Source organism: Rhipicephalus microplus, chromosome 10 (genome assembly GCF_043290135.1).
Source record: "Rhipicephalus microplus isolate Deutch F79 chromosome 10, USDA_Rmic, whole genome shotgun sequence".
Taxonomy (NCBI): Eukaryota; Metazoa; Arthropoda; class Arachnida; order Ixodida; family Ixodidae; genus Rhipicephalus; species Rhipicephalus microplus.
The window spans coordinates 87,639,291-87,651,796 of NC_134709.1; the positions used below are offsets into that span (position 1 = coordinate 87,639,291).

Sequence of the window (12,506 nt, forward strand, 5' to 3'; positions counted from 1 at the left end):
GTCCGCTTCTACGAAGTCGTTTACGGACACTTTGTGTGAAACTTCTGCTGGGAAGCGAAACGATAACTCGCAAAAAGTGTCGTCTATGCGCTCGGCGTCGTCTTCACCGGTTTCCGCAAGTTCCGCCGTCTCAAAGCCTGCCTTGCAGAAGCAGTTGACCACTGCATCGGTCTTCACGTCTCACCAGGCATTTAGGATCTTCGTGGGAGAAAACTTCACAGTGCTGGGTATACTGGCTTCTGACTGCTTCGCTTTCGCCAGAATTGGTTTTGCCAAGGATGCTTTAGCGCTGTTTAAATCAGTGAAGCCACCCGCTGTTGTCGACATAGTTGTTTCACCAAGTGCAGCGGCAAACCATTTGGCATCGGGCCATCCACCAGAATGTTCTTCGGGCGCACTTATAAAAACCAGGCATAGAGTGTCTTTTCTACGTTCCCGTCGGCAGAAGCGCGCACATGATAGGCTCCCGAAGTTTGATTCTCCGCCGCTTTTGCCTTGATATCTGCCTTATTTTTCAACAAGATACCGAGAGTGCTGTATCCTGAAGTCGTCAACGACGGTCGAAAATTTCTCGCCTGCCTCAATACTCTGAGTAGCCTTCAACTTCGTCGCAAAGTCATGGGTCTTGCGCGTCTTGTCGCTGGCCATAGCTAAACGAGAAATCTACGTTTCATGGAGTCCACAACAGCTTTGCACGCCACGCATGCAAAAGAGAAATGTTGCACATGGGTGGTACGTAGGCGACGCGACAGCGAAACAACAAAGCGCTCGCGAGGGGATAGCCACCTGCAAGGGCATCAGCAAAAGGCGCAAGTTTGGGTTGCTAATCAAAACTCTCAAAACAGCTACAAAAAATAAAAGGCAAAAGGAGGAGGACGGCGCCTCCTTCATGCCTGCCCTCCGAGCGGACGGGTACCCGAAGAAAGCGTGAGAGAGAGAAAAAGAAACAAAAAAAAATGTTCCGCAAGTTTGAGACAGTGCAGTACGAGCCCTCTCTCTCTTACTTTTTTTGAGCGTTTCGAGTTTTTACAGAGGCGTGGTGCGGCGCTGCGAGTGCCAAAGCGCCTTCCAACTCGCGCGGGGAGCCCCGCTCTAGCGGAGATTGCGAGTGGGTGAAAGGGAGGGTGGGGGGTTGTGAGGGTGTAAGGGGGTGTAGGGGTAAAGGAAGGGGAGTGCCGAAGCGCACCTTTCAGCTTTCGCGACATTCGATATATTCTAAGGTACATAAAAATATCGTTGGATATAAACGTGCGGATTTCTATACTTTTGCAAAGAAATTTCAAGGGGATAACTTACGAGTTTGTTATACCTGAAAATTTTATATATGTGGGTTCAATATAACCATGTTTGACTATATAATTAAGGTGAATTTTATACAAAATGAAGTTTGTTATATCCCAAATTTTGTTATAAAGGTATACTTTTAACAGACTGTCTACTGCAAGACCTTTCTTTATTTACTTCGTTATAAATGATGCTTTGTTATATCAGGGTTCGTTATGTGGACGTTGCAGTGTAGTACAAAGTGGATGCAGTGAATACAAACTGTTGTGTTGAAATTAAATGTTTTATACCAAGTTTATAGTCACCACAGGATCTTATCTGGAAGGTGCCGTGAAAATGTATGAATGATTAGGTAATAAGAAAAATAACATCAGTTGCATAAAAAAACTAATTTGGCTGTCCCATGCGGTACGGCGAGGGCAGCTTCATGTGCTGCTGGTGAAGTCCTTTTAACAGCAAGCATGCGTGACACGTAATGCTGGCATGAAAAAAACACCTATCATACTGGTAACTCATGTGATACCACTTTCACGCGGCTAAACTTCTGTACTGTTTTTGCCCCAGAGATGTCGCGTACAACTTTCCAACAACAAAAGACACCTGCTTTGTGTGTGTATGCTATGCTGCTACCTTGAAGTTCAAAAATGTGGCTTGAACACCTGAAGTTGCCACGACACCTGTCACTGATGTACTAAAGGAACCGTCATAAGCTTCTTGGGCACATTCAATTTTTGGACATGGGTGATAGACGAGAGCTTCATCTATTTAAACTAATATTACAGTATTCGAATTCGCTCTGGCTATAATTTAAAATTTCGAGTTATTTGAAAGCCTATAATGTTGGTTAATTAGAAGTTTTTCATTCGAGAGCCTCGAGGCGACCATAATTTTTCATTGAAATTGGAAACTTTTCATGTACCAAGATCGTCAAAACAGCTGTCAGACCGCGGTGTTGTCGCCATCGCCACTGTTTGCAGCGCCACGGTCCATGAAGTGGCCATCTTGTTTAGTCAACTTCGGCTCATCATATTGATGGCATTGGCTAACTCGGCCTTTGGTTTTGATGTGTCGAGTGCCTCAGCCGCGCGCTGGGTTAAAGTTAGAACAGTGCAACTAGTGTAAAAGAACGCTCAAACACACTCACAGCACTGTGTATGTGTGTTAGCATGTTCCGTTCTGTGCACGTTCAGGGGCGCAGTTCAAGCATAGCATGATAAACCAACTAGCCCTCCTACGCACCGTGGGTTGATTCCGCATGTGCTTCCACAGCTGATTTGAAGTGTTGCGGTGGCGACGTTGGATAATAGCAACTCGCGGCCCCTGCCGAATGCTTTACCTGTCGACAAAAGCCGAAAGTCTTGAAAGAAGTTGACTATGGAGGCACCGCCAAGCAAGACATCGCACAAAAGTACGGCGTAATTCGCTCACGAATTTCATCCAGTGTGAACAAGTGAACTCGATGACAGCTGTTTTTGGGCCGATATTAGTGATGTCCGTTTTGAAAAATTCATTGCCGTGGGCAGCAACGTCGATACATGTGGCCCACTGACTAACTGAAAAATTGTGCAGATGGTTCGGCTAGTGGACGATGAGGTAGAAATGATCTGCCACCAAGGACTAGTGATGATGCTGCGGGGCTAACTCTTGATCTGCAGTTTTTATGTTTTGTTGAAGAAGACAATGCTGAAGAAGCACTGCGACATCTGTAGTGCTTGGAAAACTTACTAGCCGCAGCCAGGTTCGGCAAAAGACGATGAAAAGGTATTTTCTTTGAAAACTCCCAGCTCGAAGCAATAAAAGTGCAGTTAGGCATTTATCCTAATTGGAAGTTCGGTATTTGAAAGTTTTTTGCAGTTCTTGTGAACTTCGTATTTACGGGAGTCGACCGTAATAGCAAGTGTGGCAAAAAAATGCGGCTGATCCTTCTTTCTAGGAATCGATAAAACACGAATGTCAAACATGTCTTCACAGAGATACTCGAGCATTTACTGTGCATTGCTTCCCCACAAGGCTGAAGGAACGAACGCTGCATCAACAAATTGCAAAGTCACGCGAAAGACAAGAAGCAGCAGCATCTCGAAACTTGAAGTGCCCACCTCAAACAGAAAGCACGCACGAAACAACTATACCCAGGACGAGCACGAACTAACAAATGTCACAGCTTGAGACGCGCTGTATAATCCGAAAGAAAGACGCACGAAACGAATGCACATGTATACACAGGACACATCATAATCTCTATTTCTTTGTGTGTGAGCAGTGTGCTCCTTTCGGAAGTGTGGCTGCGGCAGCGAGCAAAGTGACTTTTGTGCTCTCTCTAAACACGAGTCTGATAGGCGTGCGGGCAGGAGACCCACGCTTTGAGGAAGCGACACTCTCCAAAATGCAAGAGTCGGCGACCTTTCAGCAGACCCAACGCACACCAGTCGCGCCTTCTCGCTACTGATGACGAAAAAGCACTGATTCTTTGGAGCTCATATACAAATGGTATATTGGCATATTGTGGCTTGCCATTAGCACCCTTGACTACATGCGCGCTGTGGCGTAGTTGTTGGCGCCATGCGCTGCTGTACGAGAGGTCGCTGGTTCGATGCTCTACGGCAGAGCATTTGCGCAGCTTTTTTAAAGTCTTTCTTGGGGACCTTCAACGCAAAACTTTTTGTCTGTCTGTCTGTAATTTTTGTCTGTACATTTGTCTGTCCACTCTTAACAACACCGAGTACTAAAAACGGCCGACCTCATCCGCAGCGCCCACCAATGTTGCTCAAGCTTCAGCGTTAATACTTGTGCAATTGTAAATTAAAAAGCAATTATTGCACATTTCTGGGGCACCATTACAGCACGTATATATTCTGCATGTGCATCTTTTACTACAAAAGGCATAGATAAGTACTTCTAAGGACCGTAGCGCTTATCACGCTGCGCTGACCATGCAACACTTGCACCAAAAGGCAAGTGTTTCCAACGATTTGCCAAGACTAGATAGTAGTGGCACCTACCCGTTGCCTTGCGTTCTACACCTTATCACCTCTGAGACGGGCGGGCACACCCGTCTCAAAGCCACGCGCTTCGTTTTCTAAGATAACTGCCAGATGGCACTCATGTCTCTCGTGCGAAGTGACTTGATGCGTTTGTTGGCCTCCGCTGCACGCTTGAGGCACTCTAAAGCAGCGCCTCCAGAATACCTTTCACCGATTTCTTTGTGCAGAACATCAAATAAATGTTTTGTTCACTCTCTCCACGCACAAGACTATCGTCTTTCGACGATATTTGCACATAACTTGCAAATACGGGGCCAATTTTTTTCTCTGTAATCTGTTGTATATATATCTTACATCATATCCATAACAGAAATACATCAGCGAAGTCATTGTGGACCCCGGCATAGAACATTGTCGTGTTAAAAAGCTCCACAGCTGTGGAACCTCAGAAAGTGCATACACTGGCTGCTGGTGATTCCCGTTCGTAGAGTTTGTACAGTTTTGTTTACTAGGCTCGTGTGAATACTGTATATACTCGCAGAATGATCGCACCTTTTTTTTTTTTTTCAAAAAATTGACTCCAACTTTAGGATGCGATCATTACGCGGGGTAAATTTTCCGTGAAAATATATTCTGAGCACCGAAAATGCAAAAAAGTCGCTAATCAGATTTCTTACAGAAGCTATCATGAAAATAACCAAAAATAAAAGTAAATTAAGGCTTACCTTTGTAATAAAATGCACGCATTATGCAGGAGCTACATGCATGGCACACTGCCCTTTTATTTTTCACCTCTCTGACTCCCTAACGTTCATTCAGACTCCGAGGCATCACTGGCATCACTGTGGTCACCGCACGATTAACTGTCGAAACCGGCAGTGTTTTCATTGTCCCACAGAGGGTCATCTTCCATTCCGTTGAGCGCGTTGGAAATGCCAGCGACAGTCCATTCCGCCCCAAGAAGCTTGTCATCCAGCCGGAACTGGCGCGGTTGTCCTTTGCGACTATTCCAAGCCTCCAGGAAACTGCATGTCTGCGCCCGTATCATGTCTAATGACACTGCATAACCGTCCTTGCGCATGTCCTTCACGTATTCGAGCACTGCTTTTTCAATGTCAGGGAACTTGCCAGATTTGGGTCCACGGAAAGCCCATCGCATGCTGTTAGTAGTCATGAGCACGTCGCGCTGTTTTTTCCAATATCGGATCCGGATTTCGTCGATGCCGTGGTTAATGATGCTGTGCATGATTTCCGTGTCATGATTATCATCTTTGGATGTGTCGTTTACTTTTGTCATCTACTCACGTCACGTGATACCAAATTTGTTATATGTGGAGCTAGTGAAACAGCCGCGAGCACGCTATGAGCGTGGTATATTTCATGTTCTTACATGACACGCGTGTCAGGATTATGATGTTTGCACCAGTCGTATATTTCATCATCCATTGACGTCACGTAAAACCAAATTTAGCATATGCGGAGCTAGCAAAATGACCGCGAGCGCATCATGAACAGCCCAATATACTCCAATGTAGTGTTTACGCGCGCGCAGGCTGGGCACAGCGACGCTACGTTAGCAAAACGTGAGCACTCTATAGTCTGACGCCAGGCGCGACCAGCATACGTTGGCACGGCCCGACCGCAACCGGCGCGAAATGCGACATGCTGCATTTCGCGCCGATTCCATAGAGTAATATTACTCTATGCCAATGCATTACCCAGACAACACATGTTTACTATGTTACTCTATGGACAACACTGCGTCTCCCTATTTTAGTGTCGGAGAGATGCCGGACGCCTTGAAACGCGCATGCATGAAAGCAACGCAACGCGGCGCGTTCCTGCGAGTATATGGCAGGACCGGCGCTTGGCGTGGCAATGCCGGCATGACGCGACAAAATGAACCAAATTGTACCAAATTTGGTATAAGTGAAGCTAGTGAATTGGCCGCCAGCGCATAATGAGCATAGCATGACATGCATCTCATGATTATCGTGTTTGCACCAGTCACATACCGTACGTGAATGGATGACCTTCACAAACGGTAATACCAAACTTGGTATATGTTATGCTAGCGAAGCGGCCGCTAGCGCATTATGAGCGTGGCATGTAGTCATGTTGTTACATGACACGCATATCATGATTTGCATGTTAAGGTCTGTCGCTTATGTCTGCCATGCAATCATGTCATGCCATACCAGTTTTGCAACATGCCATGTGAACGAAACCACCGCAAGGGCTACAAGACCATGAAATGTAAATGTAAATGGATGGATGGATGGATGGATGGGCGGGCGGGCGGGCGGGCGAACGGGCGGGCGGGCGGGCGGGCGGGCGGGCGGATTTTATAGTGAAACGACCTTTATAGTGGGGTTACATGCCGACTGATGGAAGGTAGGGTGGAGTAAAATGAGACGCGGGGCAAAACGCGACATTTTGACTTTGCTGGCCTTTGTAGCTAACAAAAAAACTACTTTTTATTGTTTCTCTTTTCCAGTGATAAGTGCTAGTCGTTGTCTACTTTTTCATATGTAAAACTCGACGATTGCTCACAGTGCTCACGCGGGAAAAATTACGCGGCTGGTGTCAGTGCGTTCATGACCCATCAAAATGGGGCAAAATTTTGGTTGCCCAAATTTTTGAATTTGCGCATGAAGTTACTCCTGCGTAAGAACAGTAACATAAATATTTAATATGTTATTTTAAACTACGAGCTACATAGCACCAAAAGTTCAGTTCTTGTGGTGCCCATGCACAAAGTGAATATATTTTTTTCAATTTTTTATATCATTGTTTAGGAGGGTTTGAACATACAAAAGATTGTGGTATAGAGCTTCCTGGAAGGAAAAGGACATGAAAAAGCACTAAATGCTGTTCAGGACATGGCTCCCTCCAATTGCACTGCATCAAGCTTTTTCTGTGTTCCCAAGGATGCTTGCAAGAGATGTATAAAAAATGGCAGAATCTCAAATCAAGTCGCTCACAAACATGTTTTGGGATTGAGTTTGAACGATGTTTCTGCAATAGCCTAATTGAAAAAAAAAGAGTGCTAAAAAATTTGAATCTAGCACAGTTTTAAATTCATTGCCTCATAAAGCCCAGCGGACAATGTTAACACCATGAAATGCCTGAGCAGTTCTGTGTCGAAATGGCAAAGAGAGGTGAAGAAGATATGTCAAAATATATGTAGCCTCCACTTGTTGAATGATCCAATGAGCTGTAAGCATTCAACAAAAGGCAACATTAGCATGAAGAAGGACTGGCGATGTTTGATGTGCAAGAAGTTTTGTAGAAACAAAGCACCACGTTTTGTCTAGATTCAATGCCTGTAGTCCAAGGACTGGGCTCCTTGAAGCTGCATAGGGGTCCACAGAGTGAATTTCAAGTCTTTCTACTGCAAAAACTGAAGAAGTGATTTTTTTCACACTGTCTTGTTATGCCCCACACAGCATCCCGTTTTGCCCCGCAGGTTGGGGCAAAATGAGACGTCTGGAGCATTATTTATTTATGTTTAAAATTGTGTTTTGATTGGTGGCTTCATGGCAATATTTACGTAGGACATACCTTGTACCCAAAGGAATGTTTCTGCATTGATGTTTAATTGTGAGGAGTGAAATAAAAATAAATATTCATATAATAAAATTTTTGTCTCATTTTACCTCACCCTACCCTACTAGTACATCTATTCATTCATTTTGAATACTTTGTAATCTCAAATAGTATCAATTAAAATGAAATTAATTCGAAAATAATAATATGCATCCGAATATTCGCACAAGCCTATCATTTACCAAAGCATCAATGATGCCAAGGTAAGCCTGTAGGATTTCCCCAGCACGAGTAGAATCTTGTTAGGCAGATTCACAAACTCGGTGTGCGACATGTGGGTTACTTTTCGCTGTGCTTTGTCGACTTCCTGCTCGTTACGGCAGTTAAGATACGCATCGTTTGCAGCGAGCTCCGTCAGGTTGTTCCCCCATCAGATGTGGCCTTCTGGCGGTGCAGCGTCGGCGCAGTAGAAAGGGGTATATTCGCCCACTCTGCAAGGGGGTGATGTCCTCTCTTGTGCTACGCCAGTGTCACTCTTATGTTTATGAGACGTTTCACCGATTTTAAGTGCCAACAATGTGGTTACTTTTTCGTTAACCATTCTGTTAATTACGTAATTTTGTATCTTGTTCGTTCATTTTTAACCCTGGTTTGAGCATTGCAAGTCTTGCTGTGGCCTGTATTCAGTGCTTTACTGCGAGTGTGACCACGCCGCATGAAATGTACTACGGATGGATGACAAGCCGAACCCCTGAAGTGCTGCGCACTTAAAGGGACCGACAACCAATCTTTATGGTGCCTATTGTCAACAATTTTTTGAGGGGGTCAGTGAGTTTAATTGCAAAATGGCAATACAGGAAACGCCACAGAACATTTGCAATCGGCATTTTTCTTTTTACAGCGAACATAAAGTCGTATTTTCACATGTTGCAAACAGTGAGCGCTTGTTCGCTTGCGGTGGCATCTCGCGCATGTGCCGCGGCTTGACTTGGTTTGTTGACGTCCGCGACGGTGACGCTGCTTTTTACCGTGTAACTCCTTTTACGTGGTAAGCACTGTAGAATGAAGCGGGGCAGGATAGTAGTATGCCTACTCTAATTTTGAGGACTGGTGCATGACAGCATCATACAACACAGCTGCATATTCCAGAATTCAGCTTCACGGCTTTTCCTCTAGGCTGCGCGCTGCAACGCTTTTTGTTACTTTAAACAAAACTGAAGCATACAAATCCTAGTCACACCGCGAAAAGAATGATATAATCTGTCACTTTATTTCTTGGTCTTTTCATTTTTACTAGCATGTAATCGCTCATTCTGGCTGATTGTCGCTCTCTTTAAAATGGGCCCGGATAGCCCTGCTGACACCTTGTGCAGAGTGGCACCATTTGGCCAGCTCTCCTATTTTACCGCCGTGGTTGTGGCCTCCACTTCAGGCTCTCTCACTATATATTTTATTTTTGCTCTGGGTTCGAAGTAATGTTTCATTCTAGCCTTCTAGGGCAGGCACCCACATAAAAATTGTGCGATAGAAAATGAACACAGGCTCTGTCTTCCTGGTATATCATGCTGTCCTTGTATTGTTTGCTGTTCTAATTAGCTGTAATGCAGTTATACTGATGTGTCTAGGCTAATGTAATTTAATGTGCTTGTTTTTTAACTTTTTCAGATGGAGTTGGGATCTGTTCCCGAGAGCGAAAAAGCATACTGGAAAATGTGGTACGCATTTTTCTTTAAGATTCTTTTTTTTTGCCTGCTGCAATTTACTTAAGTATAAAAAATTACAGTTGGTTTGTGTTTAATTGATGCTGCAGTTTTATGTTACAAGCTTGATCACAAGCGGCTGAATAAAGCAGTGACAACCAGGTTTTAGATGGGCCTAAAACTCATCTATCGCACATTGGATCTCTGTCTGTCACATCAGGGCTCAGATATGCAGACCTGCAGTAGCATTTTGCAAATCAAGTAAATAAGTTGTAGGACCAGTGCTTCAAGTGCAGTTCATTGATTTTCTGCCTATTTTTTATCTTGCTTTTGTACAGAGCACTTCCCAAAAGCTACAACTCGCACGTGAAAATCACCGTGGGCAACGCACTGTGATAACCGACACATGCCATCATCCGCATCGGACACCATTGAGGAGCCTCTCCTCGTGTAAATTTTACACATGAAATATTTAAATTGATGTATATATGTATGCATTTATGTACAATTTTTTACATATAAATATTCATGACGACTTGTCTAAACTTGTCTGCTGAGTTGCCAGTTCCACTTGTAACAAGTGGATATGTGCTTCTGTTCTCACCGAGTAATTTTTAGAACGTGTATTCTAGTTAGTTGCCACATTTGTTTTGTTTTTAAGCATTGTAGTTACTTTGTTGGTCATTACCTTCATGATACATTTGTCCATGCCTTGATATAGCTGAGTGTTTAAATCAAATGTTGTTGGGGGGGAGTCAACTAGCTATGTCGTTCATGCACTGGCAAATGTGCACTGAACAGTAAAAAAATACTCAGGTGACTGTCTTAAAAAGTACATATGTATAATATACTATAATTGATAGTTGCACATATTTTTTACATATTTTGCTGTACAAGATAATTGAGGCTATTTCTTTAACCTTCCTCTGTTCAAAGGTTCGTTGTAGCATGAGCTTGACACAGGAAAAAAAAAACATTTTTGATCTCTCCGTCATAGGAATTGATAAAACATGGACGTAAAAACGTGTCCTTACTGAAGTAGTTTAATGTATACTGTACACTGATATAAAAGAGCTTGCGCAATATCTGTTGGTGTCTCACAGCTATAATACCGCTTATCCTGGATGCATCCACGTTAACGCTTACTCATGTGCCTCCATCCTGACGACTAACATCCATCAGTAATGTTTAACAAACCCTTGTGGTCATAGGAGAGTGCAAAACCAGAGAAAGCGATGCGACAGCTAGAAGAACTCGACTGATTGGACACCGAACTTGGGCCAAGGTTTCCTACTCGCCGCAAGTTGGAGTTATTGAACGCCACGGTCCTACCAGAGGGAAACTCAATGCACGTTATCTGTTGGCCGGCCACGATTTTTCGCTGAATGAGCATAAGCAGGGAACCTAGAGTTAGTACAAACAGGCGAAGAAGGTGCAATGCTCTAAGCATTGCAGACAAGGAGGTTAAAAAAAAATTAATTGGTGGAGCGCAAATTATTGCCCGGGAGTGGGTGCCTATGGTAAGATGGCGGCTGTGGCTGCCATCTTACTAGGGGCATGATAGACTATGACCATTCAGCCATAAGAAACAGAACATTTCCCTTGCACACCCAACGAGTTGAATGTAGAAACGTTTTCTGGTCAGTTTGCTTAATAAACCACTGATTGGAGGCAAAGTTCATTGGAGATTCAGTCACCCATACTCGATTCTCTGCGTTATTTCATTGGGTCTATTTTTTAATATAGAATTAATGTAGCATATACACTAACCTTTCAAAGCTACTTGATCTTTAAGTGAGCACTACCAAGAAAGAGCATGTTTCCTGCACATTTTCAGGGCAAAAGATGGCTTCACTTTGGCTGTCAAGGCATTGCGGGAGCTTCCACTCAAGCAATATTTTTAAACCTCCTTGGTTTCAGAGCTGTTTTTTCGCTATGGATGAATGCTGTGAGCGACACTGACACTTGGGGTGAGATCGTCACCTGGGGGTGTGTTTGGCGTTGACAAAAGCGCACACTCCTATTTGAAACGTGCCCAAAATGAGACAAACGCTTAGAAATGACACGTTGGAGGAACTAATCAGAGATGCCACGATCATGATGCTTTAGTGCACTTTGCCAAGTACACTGAGAGGGCTGTAGTAGATATAAAATGCATATTTTTTAAGGGCTCGAAGCATAGAGTTTCATACAATAATACCTAGAGGGCAATCTGGCGCTAGTGTCTACATGGGCTCCTTCAGCGGCACTTGTACCCACAGGCTTCGAATCTGCTTCGGATGTATCACGTTCTTGAGATTTGTGACGCTTGTTGGCTGAGTATGAAACAAAGTGATGTGAAGTTATGTTTAATTGAAACTTGCCTAATTTTTTTGTATGCAAGCTTTATTGCAAAAAGTTTTTGTGATTAGGTGGTGGAAGTAAAACCTCCACAAATTTAACCACCAGGGTTTGCATTGCTCTGTCATTGCGTTGCAGATTTGGCATCAAGATGTAATGAATTATACTTATCAATATTTCAAAACAAACATTCTTGTTTTGCCCTCAAAAGTACGCAATATCTATTTATGGAAATAACAGCACAGTGAGGAACACTTAACGTTTCGTCTGCTGCAATGCCAGGTGCTTCTGTTCAAGTGGTCTGCCCCCAATGCACCTCTCGTTGTGTTGTGAAGTCGAGTCATAAGAGCTTGGCGATGTTTCTGCTTCGCCTCGCTGTTGTTTCGCATTTTGCAGTGGATTTCAACAAGATTTGCCAATACTCACTAACAAGAAACGTGAACTCAATGCAATATCCTGCACTGGCATGAAACGCTACATCTATGCGCAGTGGCGAGTGGCCACGCTTTGCTTAAACTGTCAAATAGGACTTTGTGGGCAACTGTGGGCACAGGTTAGCCAGATGAGGACAGAGGACGTTCGAGGACAACGAGAGACTTTTATATACACGAAGACGGACAAATGGATACACACAACATAAACTCACACATAT

General features: G+C 43.9%; 1 protein-coding gene across 1 annotated transcript in view; it reads left to right on the top strand.

The window, feature by feature from the left end:
• LOC119181106 (asparagine synthetase domain-containing protein 1) overlaps positions 1–10,059 on the top strand; it is an 84,031-nt gene extending 73,972 nt beyond the window's left edge. Inside the window, exons 14-15 of the mRNA XM_037432285.2 lie at positions 9,480–9,529; positions 9,853–10,059. Of these exons, the coding sequence (XP_037288182.2) occupies positions 9,480–9,529; position 9,853 (51 nt within the window). The 3' untranslated portion in view covers positions 9,854–10,059. The remainder of the gene's footprint in view (positions 1–9,479; positions 9,530–9,852) is intronic.
• The last annotated feature ends 2,447 nt before the right edge of the window (positions 10,060–12,506 follow it).